We start from the raw sequence: 27427 nt of genomic DNA on the forward strand, positions 1-27427 counted from the left end.
TTTGTCCCAGAGCTCTAAACTCAAGGTGGTTACAGACACTGTGGCAGCCTTTCAAACTCAGCATGGATCTGGAGACTGAAATACATTCCTTCCCTTTCTGTCCCAGCAGCAATAGAGACTTCCCAGGCTGCCTTCAGTGAGGCTGAGCCTTGAATGAACATTTCCACTACAGAACCAGTGACAGAAGCCAGCTCCAGCTCCCACCACCGTGGTACCGCCACCACCCCGCTCCTCTGAGCAGAACAAGCCACACTTGTCACAAAGTGGCTCCCACACCACCCACTTCTCACCCAGCTGCACAAGACAGGCCTCAGACTTCTTCCTGACCCTGCTGGCCAAGTGATGCCAGCAGGAGCCTGTGGTATCAGCTTTGTTTTTGCTGCCACTGTAAACAGACACGAGACACAGGAACATTCTTGCTTTATCACAGGGGGGTTGTTTCTGAACACACTTCCTTCAGGGCAGAACTGGTTGAAAATCACACTCCCAGTGAATCTAGCTGCCAATTCAGTTCAGCCCAGAGAACAAACCATCAAGCACACACACAGCCCCAGGAACACTGACAGAAAGAGCTGCAGACAGAGCTTGCCAGCTGTGGGCTGGCCCTCAACTGATGGCAAAGAAATGGGTGTCATGGAGATGGCTGAGGCCTGGGGGAGTATTTTCTCTGGTGGAAGAATGTGAAACATTTCTCCAGCTCTCAGGGCAGTCAGCTCCTATCCAACAACCCTTCAGATGAACACCTGGGTGGCTGTGGGACTCAAAGCCTGGAAACCTGAGTGGCAATTAAAGGGGAGGGGACTGTACCTGTTCCTTCTGGATTTTTATCAGCATTACTAGGTACAGAAGGGCTTTTGAAGCTTCTGTCTCCTGCTTGTGCTCCTTTGTTACACTCCTTTTTGCTATCAGATGAGGGAATACAGAGCATCAAACTTCCTCCTTGCATTTTGTCAGCAGAACTCCACAGCAAGAGGCTTTCAGAACACGACTCTGCCTCCAGTCTCACATCTCAGAACCACCCAGCTCCAGATGCTTTCCACACCCTGGCTGGCAACCATGATGCTCTGATCCCCTTCCTGCAGCCAGCCTTCGTTGGTGTTTTCCTACAAGGAGGAAAGATGGAAATGCCCAAGGGTTTGAAAGGCGAGTCACAGAGCTGCCCCGTCATGGCAACGTCAGTCTTCTGTCCTTGTCACTGGGTCTGGAGGGCACCTGAGCTTGGAGTTGCTTTTCTGAGATTCTTGCTTTGTCCTGCACTGTTCTTTGAGTGTAAAAAAGAATGTAGGCCTGGGTTTTGCACACCTCCTCCACGCTACATACATTCAGTTTGGAGTCGTTGCAGTGGACCCAGAACCCTAGGAGGGAGCAGAGGGAGAAAGAGGACATTAGGATGGGAGACAGAATTCCTCCTGGCTGCAGGGTGGAACTGTTCACAGCAAACACCCCCAGAGGAGAGCAGGCAGCAGCTCTTACCTCTTCCCCTACAGAGGCTCTGGGATGGATTTTTCTCCTCTAAAACCCTTTTGGTGGTTTCTGTGCCGTTTAGAACAAAAAAACCCAACCCCAAACAACTGATAAATTAACCAATTGTATTGGAGAGCCTAAAAACTCAGTTAGGGAACTAAAAGCAAAGCAAAAAGCTGTTCCCTGGGGACAGCCAATTTGTACCTCTTTCTCCACAAGTCAGAAGGCAGAGTCAATACTAATTCAGCTGCAGAAAAGAGGCTGCTGGAGCCTCACAAAACCCCTGCGGATGTTACTCGTGAATAGTTCCTGTCCAGTTTCAAAACACTTTCTGTTTATCTCATCATCCCAAGGATACTGAGAAAAGCCACCCAGCTGGAGCAGCTCCACAGAGCTCCAGCTCAGGAGAAAATGAAGCATTCATGCCTGCTAACAGCAGCAATCAAAAGGCATCCCAGAGGGCCATGAAGCACAGAGCAGCAAGCTGCGGCTTGATGCAGAGGCAGGGTAAAAATACCACCGCGGCCAAAGCAAGGCAGAGCCGCTCCTGGCAGAGCCTCCTGGGGGGACAAACCACCCAAAGGCCAGGAGATTGGGCTTCCAACACCTCTGCTCACCAGAGCTTTACCAACCCACTCTGGCTACGGCATAAAACACGAGTAGCTTGCATTCTGCTCCCCCGGAACAAGGCACACGCACCTCCCTCTGTGTTGTAGCAATATGCTGTGTAGTGTCCTGAGCCAAACCCTTTCCCGTGATGCATCACCACAGCGGAGAGGTCATAGACAAAGGTCTCTTTGTCAAGAGAGGAGAGAGAGTCCCTGCAGCAGTAAGGTTCCATGTTTAATACCTGGTCAAAGAGGACATGGACCCCAATCTTCTCACGGTGATTGCGTTCAGACCACCTGCAAACACAAGGGCAGGAATCAAAGCCTCGGGCTCCTGCTTCCCGGCAGCGGCTCAGGGCTGCGGGGAGCTGCGCACAGGAGCGGCCCCTGCTCAGGGGCCCCGAGGAGCTTTGGGGGTCAAGTTGGCATCACAGAAGTTTTTCCACACAGATTGCATTGGGTTAGAAGGGACCCTCAAAGCCTCAGCTTGTCCAACCCCCCCTGCACTCAGCAGGGACACCTCCAGCTAGAGCAGGCTGCCCAGGGCCACATCAAGTCTGATCTTGAATGTCTCCAGAGACAGAGCCTCAACCTCCTCCCTGGGCAGCCTGTTCCAGTCTCTCACCACCCTCATTGTGCAGAACTTCCTCCTGATGTCCAACCTAAATCTCCCCTGCTAGAGCAGGCTGCTCACAGCCCCCAGCAACCTGACCTGGAATGGGTCCAGGGATGGGGCATCTCCCACCCCTCTGGGCAACCTGGGCCAGGCTCTTGCCATGCTCAGTAGAAAACATTTCTTCCTTAGGTGACCTGATGCTGGGGAGAATGCATTACCCTGAGAGAAGCTGCAGGTCCACACTTCCTTCCCCAAGCCAGAGGTAGGTCACTTCCCTGGCACCACCACGTGTGCCTCACTCACCTGAATCGTTTAAGGTGCAGCCGGAGGACCTGAGGTAGTCTGTAGATCATTAACTGCTTCTTAGCTTCACTCAGAACCAGAGGCTTAGGAGAAGACTTTCGCCGTTTGCCTGCCAGAAAACACAGTTAATGAAAGCATAAGGCAGAGCTGGCAGGGTTCAAGTCCTTCTCAGCAGGGTTCAAGGGCACGTTCTGAGCTCCTCGCCCCCAGCAGCCCAGCTGCTGTGCAGTCAGGATGGAGGCTCAGGCAAACATCCCTCACAACTTCCCTAGGATCCAAACTCAGCCCTTCAGAAACAAACACCTTTCCACTCTGTGAACAGAATCACACAATCAGGTGGCACCTGGGAGCTGCTCATGCTGACAGTCTGCTCTGAGGTGAGCTTTAAAGTTCCCTTCCAGCCCAACACACTCTGTGATTCTAGGATTCCAACTGGTGCCCACAGAAGCAGAAACTACCAAGAGGAGGAAGCAACCAGCATGAGCAGGGAGGAAGACCAGAGAGACACAGCCACAGGAGGTGTTTTCAGCCCCACAGAACATGCAGCAGAAGGCTCTCAGTCACCAAACCAGGCAGTGCTGCTAGGAGCAGAGCCAGCAGCAGCAGCTGACTTACTGTTGCACTGGTCACAGGCATAGATCCTCCCCTCCAGAGCTTCAGTCTCGGTGAACTTGGCCAACATTTCTGTCAGCATGCACTCTGTCTGGTTCACTGGGATGAGTCCTTTCTCCATGGAGTGGTAACGCTCAGGGAATTCCAGGGAGAGATCCCAGAAGGGTTCAACGGTGTTGGATTTGTAGTTGCATGTTATGCAGGTGACCTGGGAAGGAAATGTGTATCCACAAATCAATTATGGACAGGCACAGCTGCAGAGTGGCCTTTGCAGCCACAGCCAGGCAGCAAGCCCTGCTAGAGCAGGCTGCTCACAGCCCCAGACAGCCTGACCTGGAACGGCTCCAGGGTCGGGGATCTCCCACCTCTGTGGGCAACCTGGGCCGGTGCATACCTGACTCAGCAACTGCCCGTGAAAAATGGTGTTCACCACCTTCAGGACCTGCTTGGTGAGCTTCCTCTGGGAGAAAGGGATGAGGATCCTGCGCTTCGTTCCCTCCGACTCCAGCTCCTGCTGTACCTTATCCAGCAGCTCGCAGAGGAACTCCTGAGCGTCCTGCTGGTCGTAACCTCGGAAGGCCGGGATCAGGCTCCACACAGAGTGCAGCATGGCAAAGGGGGACACCAGGGCCCACTTGCCAGACCACATCACTCTGAAGAGGGTGTGCAGTTCGTGACAGAGGGAGATGTGCTTTGAACTCGGTTCCTTGGGTTGTATCAGTTCCAAGCTCCTGCTTATGGAGGAGCCACCGTTCAAGGCAGCTGGCAAGCCCTGCGGGCCGTAGGACCCCACTCTGTCAGCCTTCCCTGACTCGTTAGCAGCAGACCCATTTGCCAACTTGCTGGGCATCCTGGACCTCCCGTTCACAGTTTTGGCTAAGAGTTCTTCTGTTTCACAGAGATCAAGCGTCAAAAAACATTCTCTAAACTTCTGGAGGTGGCTGAGCACTTGCAGGATGGAGTTCATGTAACAGGTGTTGCCCAGGTTCCTCAGCCCCGTCACCCCGGGGGTCATCAGAGGCTTGCGCCGGATGGAATAGAACTGCCTGAACCTGCTGCTCTGCATCTGCCTTGAGGTAGGGGAAGCGGCGGCCACCTCCCTGAACTTCCTTGGAATCAAGTTCTCTCTGTGCATGTGAGACAACAGCCTGGCGCTCTTCCTCGGGGGAGTGTTTGCCAGCTCCTCCAGGAGCTGTCTCTTCATCTCCTGCCGCCGCTGCCTGGCTGCCTCCTTCTTTTTCTCCAGCTCCTCCATTTGCCTCTTCTCTTTCAGCTTGAGCTGGCCCCTGGAGCTCTTATCGAACCAGGTCCGCAGCGCCCTGGCGAGCAAGGACTGGCGCCGGTGCCAGAGAGCTGTGAGCATCTGAGACTGTCCCTGAGGGCTCCTTTGACGGCTGCAGACCTCCTCTCCCAGAGCCATGGATCGCAAGGTCCTGCCGCTCCTCGTGGCCGGGTGGTGCCTCTGACTTTTAATGGCGGACAGAGAGGTCCTCAGCAGCTTCAGATCCCCCTCCGGGTTGTCGTTCAGGACGTAATCCTCACACAGGTAGCAGAAGACGTAGAGGTCGTTGACTTCCATGGCCAAGGGGTGCCTGGTCTCCTCAAAGTGTTTCAGTGCATGCTCCTCGATGTACCTCCCGCAGGCCACGTGGGAGCACTTCAGACAGGCCCAGATGGATTCGGTTGTCTGGCAGTCCACGCAGTGCCACTTCTGGGGGTTCAGGATAGAGTGGTCCTGGGCGAGTCGTAGCCGCCCAACATGTTTGCATCTATCCATGTCTCACAGAAGTCTTCGCTGCTTTGACCTTGGGAAGGGAAAAAAGAGACACTACAATCAGAAAGAGAAGGATCTCAGAGCTGCTGGATGGATCCAGAGCCATCCCTACTGGACAGATCCAGAGCCATCCCCTGCCAGATGGACCCAGAGCCATCCCCTGCTGTATGGAGCTAAAGCCATCCCCTGCCGGACAGATCCAGAGCCATCCCTGCCGCACAGATCCAGAGCCATCCCTGCTGGACAGACCTAAAGCCATCTCCTGCTGGACAGACCTAATGCCATCCCCTGCCAGACAGATCCAGAGCCATCCCTGCTGGACAGATCCAAAGCCATCTCCTGCTGGACAGACCTAATGCCATCCCCTGCCAGACAGATCCAGAGCCATCCCTGCTGGACAGATCCAAAGCCATCTCCTGCTGGACAGACCTAATGCCATCCCCTGCCGGACAGATCCAGAGCCATCCCCTGCCGGACAGATCCAGAGCCATCCCCTGCCGGACAGATCCAGAGCCATCCCCTGCCAGACAGATCCAGAGCCATCCCTGCTGGACAGACCTAAAGCCATCTCCTGCTGGACAGACCTAATGCCATCCCCTGCCGGACAGATCCAGAGCCATCCCCTGCCGGACAGATCCAGAGCCATCCCTGCCGGACAGATCCAGAGCCATCTCTTTTGCTGACATGTAAAATGCCCTGGACTCACTGAATCACTGAGGCTGGAAAAGACCTGCCAGAGTCCAACCATAACCCAGCTACCATCAGCACTAAACCACATCCTGAAGCACCACATCTACAGCTTCTTGAACGCTCCCAGGGATGGCGATTCCACCACCTCTCTTGGCAGCCTGTTCCAGCCTCTCACCACTCTCTCAGCAGAGATTTTGTTCCCTAATGTCCAATCTAAACCTCCCCTGGCCCAACCCAAAGCCACTTCCTCTCACGCTGTCGCTGCTTCCTTGGGAGGAGAGATCAGTGCTGCCTCAACCCCAACTGCAGCTTTCCCTCGACCAGGAACATTAATCTGCAGCAGGTTTTTTTCCAAAGCAGTTTTTAGCACTAGCAGAAGATTTTGGATTGACAAGGTCTGCAGAATCCAACTGTCTATCTGTCTGCTACAGACAGCCCAGGCAGCTGCCAGCATGGCCTTGCTCAACCTGACTGGCTCACTTCCAAGGAAAAGATGCATTCAGTCCACACAGACATTTGATCCTTAGCTGCCCTCCTGAAGCTGATACATGCAGAATGGATTTGGAATTGGAATGTGTGTCACAAGGATCTGCTCTGAGGTTAGCAGCTTCTCACAGAAGCCACAAAACCAGCAGATAATTGCCATAAGCAGAGTGTTTGCAAGCCTGTGCCCTTCAGGTCCTACCCTCCAACTCACTGGCTTCTCGCAGTCTCCCAAACTGAGAAGGGAAGGATTCTTCTAAGCGGTGCCCAGCAACAGGACAAGAGGCAATGGGCACAATTTGGAACCCAGGAGGTTCCACCTGAACAGGAGGAGAAAGTTATCTGCAGTGAGGCTGCTGGAGGCCTGGAGCAGGCTGCCCAGGGAGGTTGTGGAGTCTCCCTCCTTGGGGAGCTTCCAACCCCCCTTGGCCATTGTGCTCCTGGGCAAGCTGCTGTGGGTGCCCTGCTGGAGCAGGGGGCTTGATCTGGGTGATCTCCAGAGATCCCTTCCAACCACACCACGCTGGGATTGTGGGATACATTTCAATGCTTAAACAAGTCAGCAGGTGCCAAAACTGGAATGTGCCACAGCAGGTTGCAGTACATGTGGAGGAACATCTGCACCTGGCCCTCTGTCGGCTCAGCACCAGCCTCGGTAGAGCTGGAGAACGGTTGGGACTTGATGATCTGGAAGGTCTTTTCCAGCCCAAACAACGCTGTGATTCTCTAATTCTATGTTTGCACGAGCAGACATCAACAGCACAAGCAACTGATTTCCGAAATGACTGCAGTGTGAGTGAGGAGAAACCAAAGCAGGGCTCCTCGAACGGGAGGGCAGGGAGAGCCCTCAGCGCGCCCGGCTGCTCTGCGGCAGATACAAAGAGCAGCAGCGAAACCCGGAGCGCTGTGCCTGCCCTCACACAGCTCCCCCCAGCGCTCCGATCCCCTGCAAGGAGCTCGGGCCCACCCCCGTGCTCACACGTGCTACTCACAGAGTCATCTCTGAACATCCTCTCCTCCTCCACGCAGCCCCCGGGGCCCGGCACAGCCCCATTTCAGCCACAGGAGCCCTGGCGGCGCGGGGAGAATTTAATTCCTCCTGAAGTCTTCGTTGTAAGGCAGCACAGCTTCAAAGCCCTGGAGAGAGAATATTCTTGTGATGCACAGAAACAAACTGGGGAGTGCTGGCAGGGCTGCTTTTGAACACAATTAATCCTCTCAGTGCAAAGGGCTACCGCAGAGAGCAGGGCTGTGACGGGGAACAGAATCATCTGGAAGTCAAGGCGTGAAGGCACCAAGGAGCCCAGCACCGAGGGCAACAAACATCCCATGGAAAAGGCACTCTGCAATCTCATTTTTCTGCTGCCCTGAGAATCTGCTGCTCACATGTAGCCTCTTCCTCACAAGTCTTTTGTAGTGGATGACCCAACATATGGCAGAGGGAAAAAACCCACCCAAACCTCTGAGGTAAAAGGGGAAAAGGGGGTGGAAATGTGCAGCTCCTGGGATGACTTCAATTTGAGCTGCTTTGGTAACTTGGTGAAAGGAGGAGGGGGGAAATGAGGAGGAAAAGGAAACAAAAAGAATCTGTCCTGAATTAAATTTCGTTCATAGAGGGCTTGGGTTGGAAAGGACCTTAAAGTTCAGCCAGTTCCAAGCCCCTGCCACGGGCAGGGACAGCTCCACCAGCCCAGGCTGCTCAAGGCCTCATCCAGCCTGGCCTGGAACACCTCCAGGCAGGAGGCAGCCACAGCCTTCCTGAGCAACCTGTTCCAGAGTCTCCCCACCCTCACTGTCAAGACTTCTTCCTCATCTCCAGTCTCAATCTGCCCTCCTCAAGCCTCAATCCATTCCCCCTTGTCCTATCACTACAAATCCTTGTCAGAAGTCCCTCCCCAGCTCTCCTGCAGCCCCCTTCAGGTACTGGAAGGCTGCCCTAAGGTCTCCCTGAAGCCCTCTCTTCTCCAGCCTGAACAACCCCAACTCTCCCAGCCTGCCATTCCCATCTGATCTTTCAGACAACAAAAATGAAGTAATGTGTAGTTGTCAAGCATGAGCTGCACCAAAAGAAGAACTGCAGAGGGAAGCAAAATGGGGGGGGGGGGGAACTGCATTTTGCTCCAGGCTGCCAAGGTTGTGCAAACCTCTCTGGGGTAGTAATCCAAGAGAGACTAAATTAACTTGCTTACACATCTACAAGTCCAGCACTTGAAGACAACACAGAACAGTGACAGGAGGGACAGCAGTGAGCTGCACAAAGTGGTTACAGATGTCACAGGCAGTGTCAGATCTGGCAGGCAGAGTGCCTGAAGAAATGGTTTTATGACAGGCAAAGTTTAACACGAGGAAGACCACAGCTCCTTCCTCCCTCCACCCCCCATCTCCCCAGCTTTTAGCCTGGTGCTGAACAGTTGCTCTGAGTGATGTGCAGAAAGCCTATCTGCCCAGGCTAAGCATACAGCTTTTTTTGTGCCCCCCCCCCGATTATGCAAATTGCCTTTAATTGCCACCTCCTTTGCCAGGGAGGTTGCTGCTGAAGATGGAATCCCTTAAAGAAAAAAAATCAAAGCCCTTCTGTTCTTCAACTCTTCTGACTTTTGATTACAGCACAAGTGGCCACTTCAGAATTCAGCTCCAGGGAGGGACTCTGCAGTGCTCTGCACAACCACTGGAGTTCTTTAAACCAGTTTAAAACCCCCACTGACACCTCTCCCTCTCTGGGCTCTGCTCTTTCACCCACAAACGCCAGGACCTGGGGAGAAAGTGGCTGTTAGGAAAAGGGTCTGGGGAACAGGGCTGGTGAGGAGCAGCTGAGGGAACTGGGGTTGTGTAGCCTGGAGAAGAGGAGGCTGAGGGGAGACCTCATTGCCCTCTGCAACTCCCTGAAAGGAGGCTGGAGCAAGCTGGGAGTTGGTCTCTTCTCCCAAGCAACAAGCGTCAGGATGAGAGGAAACAGCCTCAGGCTGCACCAGGGGAGGTTTAGGTTGGACATTAGAAGAAACTTCTTCCCTGAAAGGATTCTCAGACTGGCACAGGCTCCCCTGGGAGTGGTTGAATCCCCATCCCTGGTGGTGTTCAAAAGCTGCAGCGATGTGGTGCTGAGGGCCATGGTTTAGCTCCAGCCTTGGTAGAGTTAGAGAACGGTTGGAGTGGGTGAGCTGCAAGGGCTCTGCCAACCCAAACAGTTCCCTGAACAAAGGACTGATCTGCTCTCCTTTCTCCAAGTTGGAAACATCCATTCCCACCTTCCTCTCCCCTTCCTCCCTGACCTTTTTACCTCTCTTTCTTCTTTATTCTTCTGCTCAGGTCTTGATGGAAAATAGTGGAATAATCCTGTCTAGCCTTGGTGAGACCAAGTGGCACAGATTCCAGCTTGAGAGAGTACAGACACTGTGGTAACATTGACAGCCTTCATTTACATAAAAGAATACTAATTATGTTGTATCATCAACATCTGTGATTCTGCTCACTGCCATATGCGACAGCGTTGGGAATTTAACCCTTGAGTCCCACCAGCAGATCAGAGATTTGTGCTGGGGAACAATAAAGGGCCTGGAAAAAAGGCCCATTTTGGAGAGGCTGCTGCAAGAGCTGCGGAGCAGGGCCGGGGCCCAGCGCTGCCAGGGGCTCAGGACACCAGATCTGCAAAGAGCAGGGAATTTCTCTCCAGTTTCCAAGGCAAAAGAAACAATGCTGCTCCGCTGCTAGTTTCAGCTGGGGAGCAGGCTAGAAGGGAATCAATCACACGGCAGATAGAGTGCATTAAAGAATCATGTTTAACAATGAAGGAGGCTGTCAGTATATAAATTACAAGCCTTTTGTCAACTGCTTTTTGCTTTTCCTGTGTGGGCCAGCAAGATTTCCTGTTCGAGAAGGAGAATTTAACAGCCTCGGTCAGTTAACAAAGCAGCTTTGTTACACCTTGATTCAGCGATTGCCGGCACAAAAGCATCTTTGATGCCGCATGTGGCAGTCCCCACCTGTTTCCCTTTAGGTGCCTATGGAGCCTGCCCTTTCAAATCTAAGCCCCAAGCCCCATCCACCGCGCTGGCAAGTCGGAAAGGAGCGGTGTTTATTTAACCCAGAGCCCCTCGGCGAGAGGTCTTTGCAACTTCCTCAGATACCATCTCCTGCTTTCCAGCGGGGTGGATCCCGTGCCGGAGCCGAGCCGGCTGCTGGAGCATCGCCATCGCTCGCCACAGCGCGCAGCCAGCTCGCACCTGGCTGCTGCACCGGCAGAGCTTCAGCAGGCTGCAGGATTCCTTCCTCCAAACATTTCTGACCGTTTCCATGAATAAACAAAACAAAAAAAACAAACCCCAACACCCCCCACAAGGACAAGACCAAAACGAAACCGAATCATTTCCCTCGGCTCTCCGGTGCGGTGCAACACGTGTACCGCAGGCAGCTGGAGCGTCTGCGGGCTCAGCCCTGCCATCCCACAGGCACCCGGACGAGAGCAGGCACTGACAGACAGGCACATGACCGAGAACAAAATTTGACACAGGTAAACAAAGAGCTTTGCCACAAGCCAGAACAAAAGGAACAGGCTGCGAGGAGGAATTACAAAGCTACGATTAAAGGAAAACACAAGGCTGAGTCAGAAGCTGTAAACAGCTCCGGGAAGAGGGCAACAAACCTCGCCGAGGCTACAGGGCTGGAGCTGCTGCGGCAGCTGGACACAAAAGATGTGCTTGAGGTGATGAAGCCTGAGCAACACCAGAGCTTAATGATGGAGAATGAGCACCTTGCAGTTTAAGGAATTGGAAATAGAACAGCTCTGGCAGGGGGGTTGCACAGGACACAATCCTAGAACGGCTCAGGTTGGAAGGGACCTCAGAGACCATCTGCTCCAACCTCCCCACCACGGGCAGGGACACCTCCCACCAGCCCAGGTTGCTCAAGGCTTCATCCAGCCTGGCCCTGAACACCTCCAGGGAAGAGGCAGCCACAGCCTCCCTGGGCAGCCTGTGCCAGTGTCTCCCTATCCTCACTGCAAAGAATTTCTCCCCAACATGCAGTCTACATTTCCCCTCCACACTCCAGCAGAGGTGACCTAAACCCTGCCACCTGAGCAGGTCACCTCTGTCCTTACCAAGTCACTGTGCAGGGCAGAGCTACTCACTCAGCAACCAGAGCAGGGAGAACACTCAGGAGAAGGTTCAAGGAGCAGTTTTGGCTTCTCTTGCTCCAAAGGGCCATTGACTTGCCCAGCCAGGAATGGGTTTCTCCCTTGACTCCTCCAGCTCCAACCCTGCTGGGTTTTAGACTTTCAAACTGCATCTCCAAAGAGCAGCAACAGCCCTGGAGATTTTGTCAGCTCTTCTGAAAGCAGATTTGCTTGAAAACTGCCAGCTTCATACCCTGCAATTGCTGGGCTCTCCCTAGCCAGGCTGACACACCAGCCAGTTAGTTACAGGCACATTCACACAGCTGACAGGGGGGAGGGAAGAAGGAAAGCACAGGAGGCAGAGTTTCAGATGGTTCAGGATTCAGTGCTTCTTTGAACAGTAAAGCAATGAACTAAACAGCTACAGTGCATACAGGAACAAACCACCACCTCAACCCAGAGAGAAGCAGCAGACTTGAGCTGTGACAGCAGAAGTGGTCACTGAAGTCACAGAAATCAGAGTCATTAAGGTTGGAGAAGACCTCTAAGATCATCAGGTCCAACCTTCTGCCCAACACCACCATGACCACTAGACCACGTCCCCAGGTGCCATGGCCACAGGTTTCCTGAACACCTCCAGGGATGGGGGCTCCACCACCTCCCTGGGCAGCCTCTGCCAGGGCCTGACCACTCTTGCAGCAAAGAAATTCTTCCTAACATCCAACTTAAACCTCCTCTGGTGCAACTTGAGGCCATTTCCTCTTGTCCTCTCAGTAGTTATTTGGGAGATGAGACCAACACTTGCCTCACTCCAGCCTCCCTTCAGGTAGCTGTAGAGAGCAATGAGGTCTCCTCTCAGCCTCCTCTTCTCCAGGCTAAACAAACCCTCAGCCTCTCCTCCCAAGATCTGCTCTCCAAACCCCTCACCAGCTTCACTGCCCTAAATCCTTCACCTGAATCCCAATTCTTACCAAATTCTGACACCCCCCCCCACCCATGGGTGCCTGGAAGCTGGCTGCTATCCTGCAGGAGTCATGGCAAGATCCAAGGCCTGCAGCTGGATTCACTGCAGACACTGGGAGCTCCCCCCCAGCCCACCAGGCTGTTCAACTCTGAAGCTGTAATCACAAGGGAGCTGGAGGAAAATGTGACTCTCCTGCCAGCTTCCACAGCCAGCTCTGTTTTATTAACTCCTTTAAGTTAATTATAACTATGTCAATGTTAAACTGTTTCTGGGAGCTCACACTGTGCTGGAAAAATCTGCTCTAGGCTCCAACCCAGAATTGCAGGAATTGGTTTGCAAAGAACTGTTCAATTGTTGCAAATAAAAAAACCCCAAACCCCCCACCCCAAATCCCAACCACAGCCAAGAGCCCTCCAAAAGCCCTCAAACACACAGGGATTAAGAAAATCCTATTTGCTGCCCTGGCATCCTCACTGGGGGTGACTATTGTGATTTCTGCAGGACTCTCTTCCCTGAATCATCCTGGGAAGCTGAAGCTGGTGGATTTTGGTCCATATCTGATGTTGGAGCACAATGGAGTGCAGGCACCACGATGCACTGAGCACAAAGAGCTTCCAGCATTTCATACTCCACAGCAGAAAGAAGAGGTCTCAGGGAGACCAGATTTGTGCCCTAGCATCAACTTAAGGCTGCATGCAGCTCCCAATGTGCTGCTACCCTGTTTGGACTCCTCAAGGCTGAAAATGAAGTGTTCCCATCCCAAATCCTAAACCTACCCAATGCCTGGAACAGATGAAACAACCTTACCCTGCCTTTTTTCGCTGCTACAACTTACTGTGCTCAGTGTGCTGGCTCAGCTCTGCCACCCAATTCAAGCCCTCTGCAGTCAGACACTCTCTTTCCCAGAGAGGCTTGCTGGCAAACTCTTAAGAAGTCAGAAAAAAGACCAAAAAAAAAAACCCCAAGCAAACTGCTTTTGTTTGCTGAGGATGAATTTATGGCTCAAACAAAAGCCTCCACGCTGCCTGCCGTCCTCAAAGGGCAATAACTCATCCCTCACCCAGGCCAACAAATAGCTGCAAATGTGCATGTGTCTCCCATCCACATTCCTTCCCCATGCAGATCCTCTCAAACGAGAGACAGCTCAGCATTCCCCAGGAATGGATCCAGCAGCTCATGCTTTGAAACTGATCACAGGAAGGCAAAGAGGTGGTGAAGCTCTTCAGCTCACAAAGCATTTCGGAGCAGCCCCCAAGCTGGCACTGACACTGCTGCTCAGCCTCTCCAGCCACACAAGCTTACTCTTTCCACTCTGCTCTGGGGAGACCTCACCTGCAGTGCTGCATCCAGTTCTGGAGCCCTCAACATAGGAAGGATGTGGACCTGACTGAGTGGGTCCTGAGGAGGGTCACAAAGAGGATCAGGGGGCTGGAGCACCTCCCCTGTGAGGACAGGCTGAGGGAGCTGGGGTTCAGTTTCTTCCAGTCTGAAGCCACCACCATCACTCCATGCCTTGGTAGAAACAGTTCCAGGTCCTTCTTGTGTTGGGGGCTTCAGAGCCAGAGCCAGCACTGCAGGTGGGGGCTCAGCAGAGCGGTGCAGAGGGGCAGAATCCTCTCCCTCCCCCTGCTGCCCACGCTGCTGGGGATGCAGCCCAGGGCAGGGTTGGTTTCCTGGGCTGCAAATGCACACTTTCAGCTCATGCTGAGCTTCCCAGGAAGCAGCAGCTCCAAGCCCTTCTCCTCAGCACTGCTCTATCCATTCTCTGCCCAGCCTGGATTTGTGGCTTGGGATGGTGAACTTCATGAGGCTGCCTTCGGCCTCTTGAACCTTTGGACTTCAGCTTGAGGAAGAGCTTTCCAATGTGCTCCACAACCAACATTTCTGTTCTTTAGGGTCACTGCAAACCAATTCAAACACACAAGATACATGTCCTCCAGTTCCCTGAAAATGAGGGAAGTTACTGCCTAACAGCCCTGGGTGTTAAAAAGCATTATTAAAATGGTATATACCCCTCAGTTCCTGGCTTTCTACAAGTTCATGTTTCTTCCTTTATTGTAACCCATAAAATCTCCCCCTCCTCGCTCTCCTCTTCATAGGCTGCTGAGGCTTTATCTCTGCTTTGGCTTCTTGAAGTGTTAATAAGCTGGGGAACACAACCTGGATGCACACTGGAAAAGAGGCACTCCCAGCACATTAAAACAATTCACAGTATTGCCAGCCCAGGAGGGACAGAGTCCACACAGTAACTCCACTGCTACCTACAGCTGGAGGAGCTTCAGACAGCTACAGCCAAGACAGCCAGAATCAAGAATGGCAAAGTGGTTTGCATTAGAGCAGCCTGCAAGCAGGCTCTAAGTGCCTGATGTAAATAATTTCACTTTGTGACTCAAGCAACCAGCTTTGGAATGAGGAGGGAATTCCTGGATTCCAATTCCACAATTGTGACACCACCAGAGAGTGACAGGCCAAGGTATTTGAAAGTTTTCTACCTGTTTGCCCTCAAACATCACTCCTGAAACTCTACCAGAGTTTTAAGGGTGGCAAAATCAGTGGCACAGACTGCAAGTGCAAGAGAGCTCCACCAGTTCTCACTTGGGATTCTCACATCCAAACTGATCTCTCTCTGCTTCCTTTCACACCTTCCTAGTTCAGCAGGTACTCAAGTTGTTTAACCAGCAAGCATTCAAGCTCAGTGAGACTGGCAGAGTACCTGCTAAGGTATCCAGGGGTCAGGACCTGTGTGCAAGTGAACAAGGCACTTCAGGAATAATTAGCAAGGCAGCAGTTAACCAAAACAAGCCATGCTCTGCTTCAGCAGGGCCCAGCAAAGAGGGAATAAAGGAGAGGAAACAGCTATCTTCTTGTGTCCCCACTTTCCATACCTTTTAGTCATAGCCTGCTAGAAAGCAGCCCCCAAAAGCTGTGCTTTTGCAGTCCTGCTTCTGACCATGCTCTCTAGGTTCTATCTGCCACCATTCAGTGCACCCCATGGAATCATTGTGGTTGGCAAAGCTCTTTAAGCTCACCCAGTCCAACCATCCTCTAATTCTACCAAGCCTAGGGCTAAACCCATGTCCCTCAGCACCACATCTCTGCCTCTTTGAAACACTGTCCCAGAGGCAGGGATTCAATCCCTGGGGAGCCTGTTCCTGTGTTTCACAACTCTGGAGGTGTTCATGGCCAGGTTAGATAGGGCCTTAAGGAACCTGTTCTAGTGGAAGGTGTCCCTGCCCATGGCAGGGGGGTTGGAACTGGATGATCTTTAAGGCTCCTTCCATCCCAAACCATTCTATGAACACGAAGCAGAACTTCCCTCTGCTGGCAAAGAGCTCAGAACCCATTTCCCTTTGACCTCCAGCACCTTGCTCCAGCATCTGCAAAACCTGATGACTTTTCCATCAGAAGCCAGGTAACTGTAATCAAGCTAATGAAACCCTCACTGCACAGGTAAGGAGGTGAAGTTTCCCAGCTCTGGCACGTCAGAGAACCCCTCTGGCTGCCGCTGAGGCGCAGAGGAGGAGAGGCTGCGGCAGATCAATCGCGGCCCTGGCATTCAGCAGCAGACTAACAGCCTCTTGGAGAATCTCTTTGTGATAGACACAAAGAGGGATTAGAGCAGAGAGTGAACACTTGGTTTAAGTTAGGGGTAGTCCTCTGCTGTTCTTCCCCCCCCCATTTAAATTCATATTCATCTTGGCAAAATCTTAGACAGACTATTAACTAATCTGAAACAGCCTCACAGCTGATACAACACATCAAGCAATCAGTCAAATGAACATGTCAGTGCCATCCACCCAGGCAAGAAAGAACCAGACAAGCCCAGAAGGCTGGGGCTTATTATCTTCACAGCCATAATGAATAGGTAAAGAGTATTAAACATAAGCAGGGTATTCCACTGTCACATTTGGCTGGGTGGTGGTGGTGGGGTTTGAAGCAGGGAAGGTGCTTGGGAGATGTTTGAGGAGCAGGGATTACAAGGAGGTGAAAATAACGAAGGGTTGCGACACACCTCGCGGTGGTTTGCGTTTCCTCCACTTGCCAATCAACCCCTCCCAGGGCTTTGAAAACCCTCGGTGAGCGAAACAGAACAGCAGCTAGGAAACCACCTCTGGGTTTTAATCAAGGCTGCTAACTGGTACATGGAGGAAATCACAGCCACCGATTCATCCAAACGCAGGGAGGCCTCCTGGGTTCTCTTATTCACCTAACCAGCAAACCCCAGGCCTGGGCCCAAGGTGCCCAACAGCACAATAACAAATGTTAGTTGTCCAGAATCCTTTGTGCAGCCCTGCACAGGAGGCTGCTGCTGTGTCCCCAGCTCTGCAAGCAGCACAAATCTGGCCCAGCCTTCACCTGGGCCCCTGGGCTGGACCAAGGTCTGCTCTGTTTTCTTCTCAACAAAGACTTAGAGAGATTTATATTTCCTTTTCCCTCTGCTCAGCTGATCTGCCTGGTTTGCACTTGGAGCAAAATAAATCCATACAGCAAAGCCTGCTCTTTCTGGGTGTGCAAAAGGAGACCTGGAGTGGCATTAATAAAACAAAGTGTGTTTCAATCCCAACCTTCCCTACCTCCAGCCTGCCAGCTGCCATGCAAGCTCTGAGCCTCTGTCTGCTGCTGCATAAGGACCAATTCCACTTCCTCAGATGCACCTTCTTTATCTTTTGCCCTGTTTCCTGATGGAATGATTCCCAATTTGCATACATGAGTCCTGCTCTGGCTGCAAGCCTCCCCTATAAATCACAGGTGTTACCAGGGAAGTGGTGCCTTTGTCCTCAGCACAATGACAGAGCAGAGAGAGGTAGGCAAGGGGAGCCCGATGGGCAGAGTATCAGGTTGTTAATCTTCTTTAAGAACTGAAGATCAACTCAGGCCTGATGCTGGAGCAGCTGGCATGTTCATGAATTATCTGACTGAGAGATTTGACTTCATCACAGCATTTTATCTTGGGATGAAACCACAACTGGATGAGGAAAGGAAGGAGGAAGAGGTGAGTTTGGTTTTGGTGTCACCGCTCAGTGCATCAAAAAGCTGCTCCTTCAACCTTGCAGGTCAGGGGAGAGGATTCTTCCCTTTTACACTGCTCTCGTGGGACCCCACCTCAAACACTGCATCCTGTGCTGGTGTCCCCAGCAGGAGGAGGACACAGAGCTGTTGGAGGGAGTCCAGAGGAGGCCACAAATATGATCCAAGTGCTGGATCACCTCTGCTATGAGGACAGGCTGAGGGAGCTGGGGTTGTGCAGCAGATCCCAGGGGGACCTCAGAGCTGCCTGAAGGGATCCTGCAGGAAGGCTGCAGAGAGACTTTTCATGAGGGTGTCTGAGACAGGACAAGGGGGAAGGGTTTGAAGCTGAAGCAGAGTAGGGTTAGACTGGAGCTGAGGAAGAAGTTCTTCAGCAGGAGGCTGCTGAGCCTCTGCCACAGGCTGCTCAGGGAGGCTGTGGCTGCCTCCTTCCTAGGGGTGTTGAAGGGCAGGCTGGATGAGGCCTTGAGCAGCTGAGGCTGGCTGAGAGGAGTCCCTGCCCGTGGCAGGGGAGGTTGGAGCAGATGAGCTCTGAGGTCCCTTCCAACCTGAGCCATTCTGTGGTTCTGTGATTCCAGCTGTGTAACACACAGGGTATCATTTTCCCTGCTCTGTGACTCACTCATTTCCAGTGTCTAAACCACCAGGCTGGGCACCCACACAACTGCACCAGCCTGAACAGCTCAGAGAAAGAGCAGCACCAATCTCCAAGCAGAATGTTTCAGGCTACTTCTGAAAAAACCCCCAAACCACTGGGTTTTTTTTCACTCTCTCTCCCAAACATTCCACTTCCTCTCATGAAACTAACTCTTGTGAGAAGCATCTTCATCCTCACTCTCATTCAGGTGAATTAACTATTCTTAGTTAAATAGATTTGCTTCCAGTCTTAGTCTGAGGACAGATTAACTCATGACTGGTAGGATTATGGACTTACCTCTGGAACTAAATCACTTTTGAATCTGAGTTATAGCTATTAGCTCCCCAAAGCTCAGCTGAACAGCTTTTTGTAGCTCCTTTGTGTTTTTGAAAGAATGATTAAACATCACTAAATCCAAGCTCCTGCTCACAACTCCAGTCAGCAAACAGCTGATTGAACTTTCTTTTCTTGGTAAAGAACAGCTGAGGTTCACATGGAGGTTTTTAAAGCCACATTCTAATGTTTGCCCTTCAAATTAAAACGTGCTTGCCATGTTTGGTGGCTTTTAAGCACCTAAAACCCCTCTCACTTGTTACTAAGGAGAAGAGACCAACTCCCACCTCACTCCAACCTTCTCTCAGGGAGCTGTAGAGAGCAATGAGGTCTGCCCTCAGCTTCCTCTTCTCCAGACTAAACTTCAGTTCCTTCAGCTGCTCCTCCCCAGCCCTGTTCTCCAGACCCTTCCCCAGCTTTGTTGCCTTTCCCTGGGCATGCTCCAGCCTCTCAATGTCCTTCTTGGAGTGAAGAGCCCCAAACCAAACCCAGTAGTCGAGGAGTGGCCTCACCAGTGCAGGGAAGGGAAGCTTTCAGCCCATTTCAGTGAGCTCCACAGCCCTGCAGAGGTGGTCAGGGTGGGGGGAAGGGATTCATGTCCAACTGCATTTGCTAAAGTTTAGTCTATGAAAGAAATTATTTGCTCAGATAGACTACAGCTCAATATTGATGCAGATAATGTTCCAGCTAGAAGCCAGCCACAAATCTCTATCATTTGCTCAATACACAAGGTACTTGTTATTCAGCTGGAACACATTTAATATACAGCAGCATGTGAAATTCTCAACCAGCTAAAATTGGTGGGTGCAGCTCAGCTTCAGCACCAGGCAAGAGACAAACGGGGTCCCATCGTGCCAGAAGAAAGGAAGGACCTAATATAAAGCAAGGGCTTGGTGGTGGAAGGAAAAGGAAAGCACGTTTGTCACAAACTTGTGGCAGTGGAGTCAGGCTTAGAGACGCTGATCCCTTCCTGGGAAGCGAGGAACAAAGCCACAGCAGCACAGGCACACAAGGCAGCCGGCGCTGACTGCCCTTCTCAGGGCACTCTCTCAGCACTCCCAGCTAAAAGCTGCTCCTGGCTCCATCTGCACCCCCACCCCGGCTGCCGGGGCCCTCCCTTCCCTTCCCTTCCCTTCGAATCGTCTTTCAGAGGCTTTTCGTAGCCTGAGAGAGAGAAGGCCAGAAGGTAATCATGGGACAGTATTTCTGAATCGAATCGAAGCCACCCACTGCAAGCGAGGGGGGAAAACACGGTTGCAAGGCAAAGCCTCTCCCTCCAGCGCTTGGATTTGCCTTTCAGAGGGAGTAAGGGAAGGGAGCTGCGGGCACCATTTCTTAATCAGCTCAGCTGATGGCCTATAGAAGCCCTCAATGGAGGAACACAGCTGTGGCCCATAACTCTTGACTTGATCTTCCATGGTTTGCCTGAAAAGCCTGAAAAGAACAGAAATGCACTAAAGCCTCTGGCCATTAAATTGGGGCTTTCAAACCTGCCATCGGCTTCGGCCGGAGCGGAGGGGGGTGGGGGGGAAACGTTTCCTTTTCAGCAAGCTGGCTGCGAGCTTGAGTGTGAAAAGTTCTCATGGTATATACAACACACTGAAGTATCCCATAATAGCCCCAACGATGCTTTCTCTTTCAAAGCCCAAGACGGAGCACGTCGTTTAGCCACCCCGGCCTTCCGCGGGCTCTCCTCGGTCGGGCCCCGTGGGTTTTGCTGGGGCTCCAGCAGCCTTTTTTCTGCATTCCCAGTCAGCAAAGTTCCAGAGGAGTGCAAAAGCAGCTCCTTAGTCAGAGGATTTTTTTAACGGAGTACATTTGTCAGCACTGGCATGTCACACAAGCTCCAGCTCACATGCACTCGTCCGAACTTGGAGCTGTCAGCTCTGTGGATTCCACTTTTCCGTCTTCATTTGAAAGCGCAGCTGAAAGACGCAGCCCAGGCAGCCAGGGGAGGAAGAAGGGGGAAAGCTGCCTGCATTTGCCTTCTGCTGCCTGCCTCAAGTTCTTAGAAGGCTCCGAGAGAATTACAGCACAGTCACCTAATTAAAGGGACTCACCCTGGGAGCCTCCTTTGAAAAACCTCCAGGTTTTGACCCAACAACTTCGGCATTTGCTGAGGGCTTTCGGGCTGCTCTCTGGCAGGTGCTGGAGGAGCAATGGTTAATGTGTGCTCCTTACCATCTCGTAAGCAAAACGCTCATTAACAACACTTAGCACAAAGCAGCCAAGTTCATTTTTTCCCCCTGCACCTATCTGATATCTACTAAAGACTCTCCTTAGCGCTGCTGCAGAAAGGGATTTCCCCCCCCCCCTTCCCAGGCGGCAGAATGCAGCCTAATGAGGGTGCATTTTCATTTGCATTTTCCACAGCGTGCTCAGGATGCGAATTCCTGCAAATCCACAAACATTTTGCTTCAGACCCCGCAGAAATGATTTTCCCTGCGACGCTGGGAAAGTGCAGAGCCTCCACCTCCATTTTTTTTTTTTTGCTACCTTCTCTCCCCCTCGCTCCCACTTTAATCTTTTTTGTTTCAGTGGCGTGTTACAGCTGCTCTGGAGCTCTGCTGCCGGTGAGGTGGTGGAGCCTGCATGCCGGGGCTGTAATTCAGCGGCTCGCAAGCCAGATCCGACTTAACAGCCTCGCATGAGCCATCTTTGATCTAAAGTCTCATAAAACCCAAAGTGGAGAGCGTCAGCGTCGGGATGCGGGGAGACCTGAACCGGCACGGAGCCCCCGCAGCTGTGGAGCTCTGGGTTTTAAGCTGGGAGTGCTCCCCGTTAAACAATTTGTTGAATCCGCGCAGCGCACACCAGAGCGATGCTTAGTTAAGGGCTTCCTGCTAACGAGGACGGTCCTTCCATTCACTGCCACTGAAGGGGGGGGGAGCTTTCCTCTGTACAACCCACCCACATCAACTCAACAGCCCCTTTCATTGTGGCTAAGTGTTGAGGGAAGGTGAAGTGTTTATACACCGAGCAATTAACAATAGGCTGCTGAGACCAGAACATCCCCAAAGGCTTCATTCCCCAAAGGGAGAGAAAAAACAACTAAGCCAAAACAAACCCCAACAACCAAACCAACCCTTGACGAAATGTTGGGGATGAGAACCACAGAGGTGGTTAGGCAAAGCCAGAAACTTCCAGCGTCTCTCATCCTGCAGAAAGTAAGGGATCAAGGGGATCTTTTAGAGCACGTCCCACGACACAGCTCAGAGGAAGCTGGAGCTAGAGAGATCTCCTCTTCCCCGTCCCCACATTTTCCTCCACCCCTCTCTTTTCATTTTTCTCATCTTCCTCTCCCCTCATCTTTCCCCCATTTCCCTTCCCCCTCCACCTTCCTTCCCCCTCCTCCCTTCCCCCCTTGATCTGAAACTCTGCACCTAGTGACAGGCAAACTTTTCCAACAGCTTAGCTTAGGATCTCTCCCTCCGTTTCCAACCAACGATTTTAACCCAAAATATTTCAGTTTTATTTTGACATGGAGCTGAGCTCAGCACCAGAAACCCTTTCACACTTCCCCAAAGCAAAGAACACGTGAAAGAATTCCCTGCTACCTCAGGAGACAGAAGCTGATTTCACAGCGTTCCCTTTTGTTAGGCATTCCAAATCCACCTACTGACATCTTGCAAGGGCTGAGGAAACACTCACTTGCACTTTGCGAGTTGCAGGAGGTGTCCCAAGAAATTTCAGTATGAAAACAGTTCAGGAAAGGGAGGGGGGCGAGGGGGGAAGCCAATAAAAATAGGATCTTAAAGGACATATTCAGTATTTTACACTGCCTGTGTCAGCGGAGAAGGGGTTTCCTGTCACTCATTCTGAGGTGCTGAGACAAAGCAGTGACTACTTAACAAGCCAAGTGCATTTTAGCCCTGGAGAACACAACCTGCAGAGTCTGCTGCGGCCAGCGAGCTGCAAACAGCGAGTGAAGGATTCCCATTAGCCGCAAGAAATCCACTGCAGCAGCAGCAGCAGCAAAGAGCACTCCAGGCTTGCACACTCGGCAGCAGGCAGGGACACACCGAGCTAAAGGTGCCCTTTCCCCCCTCCCCCGCCATGATTAACGGTGCAGCACACAGCAGACACATCATTTGCCGTGCCCCTTTCCAGTTTACCAAGCCCAGGCACCCTCTCCCTTTGCAAGCTGCGGCACACGAGGCTGATTCACAGCTTTTCCCTCCGTTCTCACAGGCCTCCAGCCTGCCTTTGTACCACACTGCCATCGGAATCTCCACAGGAACTGCAGCAACAGCTTCTTTACCGACACTCTCTGGACACACCACGGCCAAACAACCTCCCCCCCGGCCGTACCAGTCCCTAAGTGGTTGCATGTGTGGCTATTGTGGAGCCCCTGCCCCCGAACCAGGCGAAATTCTTTGTAACAAATAGAACTTGCACAAGACCAAGAATTATTCCAGGCCTGAAAAGCTGCCAACTTCAAAACACACTTGGAGGCAGCTCATGTTAATAGGAAGAATGATTAGGGGGTAAATAAACAAGGGTTTACCCTTCATTTGACAGCCTGCCTGGCTTGGGGGGGACACACACACACACATCAAATGCTGCTCACGTTTGGCACATCATTGTCAAATATTTGCACCTAGCCTGTTTTCAAAGCAATTAAAACCAACACCAAACGGGGTTTTGTTGCCCTCTCCTCCTCCTCCTCCTCCTCTTCCCCTTCCCCCCCCCCTTCTTTTTTAAGCATCTGACAATTGCTAACCAACAGCAGCCCCCAAGTGTGGCTACCAAAAGGGGAGCAGCAGCAAACCAATGCACACACTGCTGCTGGCTGTGGACAGGACCCAACTCCAGACATTTCTGCTAAGAGCACCACTCGATAATCCAAGGGCAAGTTTAATCCTCAGTGTTCACACCCACACGAAGTTCTTATATCCACAGTTCCATCGATTTCCCCCCTCTCATCCAGCTCCTGCAGCCCTTTCCCCCATCCTCACATCCCAGCCGTGCATCTCCCTTCCTCCAGCAGCAGCTCAGCTCTCGCCTGCACCAAGAGTTCCCTTCCCCCCCCGCCCGACCCCCTGTTTTGGCTTCCAGTCCCACCTCCCTATCATCCCTTTTAATCCTGTCCCTATTTTTTTGCCGTGCCTCCGCACGAGAGCGGCTCCGCACTACTTCGGGAGCAGCTCCCGCCCAAGTCAATTAGAGTTTTCCCCTGGCTTGAGGAATCGGCAGCACTTATCCCATCTTTCACTGCACGCTCCTCGGCTTCCAGCCAGCACCTCCTCCGAAGCAGCAGCAGCACGAAAAAAAAACCCAGCAGCGAATCTTACAACACTTCGCACAAGAGGAACGCAGCCACTTCAAGAGCTGGCAGCATCTTTACTCTGAGTAAAAAGTACTCTGAGTAAAGGCACTTCCCCTATCCTCCCCCTTGCCTATTTCTGACTTAACTGGGGGCTTTCTGCGCGCCTGTCACTGTCCTCCTGCTGACTGTACCTGGCGGCCAGGAGATGTTTTGGCACACGGATCACGCCTCTTTCTTTCCTCCCCGCAGCCGCACGGAGCCTGGGGAGCCTCTCCTAAAATGAGCAGCTCTTCCAAACTTACCTCCTCCTCCTCCTCCTCTTCGCGGGGGGGAGGCGGCTAGAGGCTCACAGGCAGAAGCAGCTCTGCTCTTGGCTTAACTGAGCCTTCGCAGGAGGGCTTACAAACCGTTGCAACCCTCTCCGCTTCCAATGGTGTTTAAAAGGGGATTTCAAAGCACGGAGGCGGGCGCTCGCCATCGAGGTCCCTAAACCCAAGATGCCCTCAGCTCCCTCCCCCCCCAGCCCTCCCCCTCATTAACTTCTGCTGTTTGCCTCTGCGGCGCGGACACTCACACACGCGCGGGGGGGGTTGGTAAGGTGAATACGAACCGGCACCGGTTTCTGCCCGCCGCCTCCCCTCGCCACGCACAGCCTGAGGAGGGGGTTACGGGAGAGTTTAAGGCGCTTTCCCCCCTCCCCTCCAGCAGCCAGGCCACGACCCGCGGCACCCACCGCGCAGCCGGCCCGCGGGCCGAGCCCCCTGCGAAGGCCCCAACGGGAGGGGCCGGTCCCGGGGTGGGTGTGAAGGGGGTGTGAGGGGAAGGGGGGCGGGGGGTCGCTCCCGCGGCACCCTCGCCTCAACAAAGGGAAAGTTGCGGAGCCGCCGATCCGGCGCTGGGCTCCCGCCCGCAGACAAAGGCGGCGGCGGCGGCCGGGGCTGAGGGGAAGGGGGGGACGGGGTCCGCCTCAGCACCCCCCCATAACAACCACACTGGGGGGGGGGGGGAACGACTCTTAAAAGGGAGGTGGAGAACATCAAGGACCCTTCGGCCCCCTCCTCACCGCGGGGTGCCCCCCCCAGCTCCTCGCCCCTCTCCCCACCCTCAGCCCTCACGGGGGTCGCGGCTTCCCCCCCCCCCCCCCCGCCCCGGGCCCCTTTATTTACCGCCATCATCAGCACGCGCGAGCTGTCACCCAGCGCGAGACACCCCAACGGCCGCCGGCCACGCCCCTCTCCCCGCCCATTGGCCGCCCGCCGCTCCCCGCCCCGCCCCGCCATTGGCTGCCGAGCACGCCACACAACGCTCCCGCCTTCCCACTCGCCTCGCTTGCTCTCCCTCCGCGCTCCGGATTCAGCGCCGCCGCTTACGCCAAATCCGAGCAGCGCTGCTTGGTGGTAGCGCCGAGGCGAGCGCACCGGCGGGTGTCGCTTGCGTAGTCTACGGCAGCGGGAGAGCGAGGTCTGGAGGAGCTTACGAGTTCTGCGTAGCCGCTAGGGAGAGCTCTTCAATGGCTTAGGCTGGAGGAGCGGGAGGGCAGCGCCGAGGGGCGGGCAGCGGCCGGGCCCGGCCCCGCACGGTGACGTACCGGGCTTTGTGAATCCCAGGCTGAAGTTTGGTTGAGTCACAGGAGGGTAAATAAGGATATTTCGGAGACAAAGAGCCTCTTAAAGGGGCAGCGCGGGAGGTGGCGCCTTCCTGCCGGGCCCCTGAGGTGGTTGCGTGGGGTGGGAGATACCCCACAGGGGCCCGGAGGCGAGGGGGACCCCGAGGAGGAGAGGACGAGCACCCCACAGAGCCCCTCGGGTGGCTGCGAGGGGTGGGAGGTACTGCATAGGCCAGGGCTCAGCTCCCAGGAAGCGACAGGGCCGGCAGGGACTTGGGGAGGAGGAGGAGGATCAAAGCATCCCCAGGGGTGCAGGCCTGCAGCTTGGCCACCTGTCCCTCCGGACCCTGCACCCTGAGAAACCACCTTCCAGGCCGTGCCTTGACAGGCAAACTGGGTGGGTTTCAGTGGCACTGGCCGAGTCCATTGCTGTGACACAACTGAAAGCCCTCTGCAGACTTGTTAAGGTGCAGGCTGGCGCGTCCCAAGCCACCCGAACCTGCCCCAGCAGTGCTGGGCAGGGGGTGCAAAATGAGGAGTATTAACTACAGCTAATCAGAATCACAGAATGGGAGGGGTTGGGAAGTCCTGGAGTCCAACCCCCCTGCCAGAGCAACCAGGGCAGGTCACACAGGAACACATCCAGGTGAGGGTTGAGACCTCATGACCTCTCTGGGCAGCCTGCTCCAGAGCTCCAGCACCCACACCTCAAAGAAGTGTCTCCTCATGTTGAGGTGGAACCTCCTGGCTTCCAGCTTGCACTCCTTGTTCCTTGTCCTGTCACTGGGCACCACTGAGAAGAGCCTGGCACCTTCATCCTGACACCCACCCCTCAGCTATTTATAGACATTGATCAGATGCCCTCTCAGCCTTCTCAAGATGAAAACAGCCCCAGGTCCCTCAGTCTAATCAGATTAAAAAGCAATCATTTTATCCATCAAGAATGCAAAAAGCCCCAGAGTCAGAGCAGCCCCTCAGGAGGGGCAGCTGATCCCCTCCTGCACAGAAAGGCTCTCACAGCACCAAGCATTTCTGCTAAGCCATAAAGGGCTAAATCCTGACCCCATCCTCACACATGTGGAAACCTACTGACGTCAATGGCTGGAATGGTGTAATTGAAGGCAGAATGTAGCTCAAGGGGGCTCATTTTATTACTCTAAGAACAGCACAATGTATTAAGAAGAGCACAGAAGTCTCCAGGGATTCCAGCATGCATTTTCTGTTAAGCCATGTGACCAGAGTTTTGACATCTCTGCTTATAGAATGCAGCTTTCAGGAATTAATAAAGCATTAGCATGACTAATCAGATCATTAAAAGGTATTTTGGGGCTTGTTTGAGGCTTAAAATAGGAAACAGGCTGGAAATAACCATCCCTGTGAAGGCTGCAGTTAGGTTTTGTAAGCTTCCCCAGCCACAGGGATGGCAGCAGGTCAGATTCTCGCTGAGTTTTCATCACTGAAGCCAGTGCACATGGCATGGAGTGGGGCTCAGAGCTGCAAAAACTCAGTGTCTTCAGCACACTGCAATTTCCAACACTCTCCTGGTGCATGATGCCATTTATTATGGCTCATTAACCAGCTCTTTCTGGACCCAGTGCTGATTAGATTTATTAAATGCCCACACTAAAAGGCTCTGGGTCCTCTAACAGTTAATTAGCTTTACAGGTATAAATGATCATCACAGAAGAAGTCATACCTAAACAACTGCTTCTCCAGCAGGCAGCACATCAAGAAACACAGCAGCTCCTTTGCCCCCTCCCTGCTGCTCCAGAGGGAAAGGAAGCTACTCAGGAGAAATCCATTTCTGCTTTACAGGCTCTTCAGACTCTTCAAGACCCACAGATTGATGAGGAACCACCAAGGTCTGCTGCAAGCAGGCTGCAGGCTGCTTCTTCACAAGGATCCTACCACCCTCCCTGCCAAGCTCCCT

General features: G+C 53.2%; 1 protein-coding gene across 4 annotated transcripts; it reads right to left on the reverse strand.

Moving 5' to 3' along the window:
• Positions 1-1150: 1150 nt before the first annotated feature.
• On the reverse strand, positions 1151-25130 carry USP49 (ubiquitin specific peptidase 49). 4 transcript variants are annotated; one of them, XM_054176482.1, is made up of 7 exons: positions 25058-25130; positions 7543-7687; positions 4124-5408; positions 3607-3811; positions 2992-3100; positions 2164-2369; positions 1151-1355 (listed from the first exon to the last, which is right to left on the reverse strand). In XM_054176482.1, exons 3-7 carry the CDS (start codon positions 5378-5380, stop codon positions 1165-1167), a joined length of 1968 nt encoding a protein of 655 aa, XP_054032457.1. In that variant the 5' UTR covers positions 5381-5408; positions 7543-7687; positions 25058-25130; the 3' UTR covers positions 1151-1164. The 4 variants fall into 4 exon arrangements, with proteins under 4 accessions (XP_054032457.1, XP_054032456.1, XP_054032459.1 ...); XM_054176481.1 differs by having other exon boundaries at positions 3998-5408; XM_054176483.1 differs by having other exon boundaries at positions 1213-1355; positions 2315-2369; positions 3998-5408.
• Positions 25131-27427: the final 2297 nt, after the last annotated feature.

The sequence above is a fragment of the Dryobates pubescens genome, chromosome 35 (assembly GCF_014839835.1).
Source record: "Dryobates pubescens isolate bDryPub1 chromosome 35, bDryPub1.pri, whole genome shotgun sequence".
In the NCBI taxonomy this organism is placed as follows: Eukaryota; Metazoa; Chordata; class Aves; order Piciformes; family Picidae; genus Dryobates; species Dryobates pubescens.

Coding starts and splice junctions, on each gene's coding strand:
- USP49 (XM_054176481.1), bottom strand. CDS start 5,380: ATGGATAGATGCAAACATGTTGGGCGGCTACGACTCGCCCAGGACCAC. Junction 3,812..3,997: donor ACGGGCAGTTGCTGAGTCAG/GTATGCACCGGC, acceptor TTTCCTTCCCAG/GTCACCTGCATAACATGCAA. Junction 1,356..2,163: donor TTGCTACAACACAGAGGGAG/GTGCGTGTGCCT, acceptor GCTCCCTCCTAG/GGTTCTGGGTCCACTGCAAC.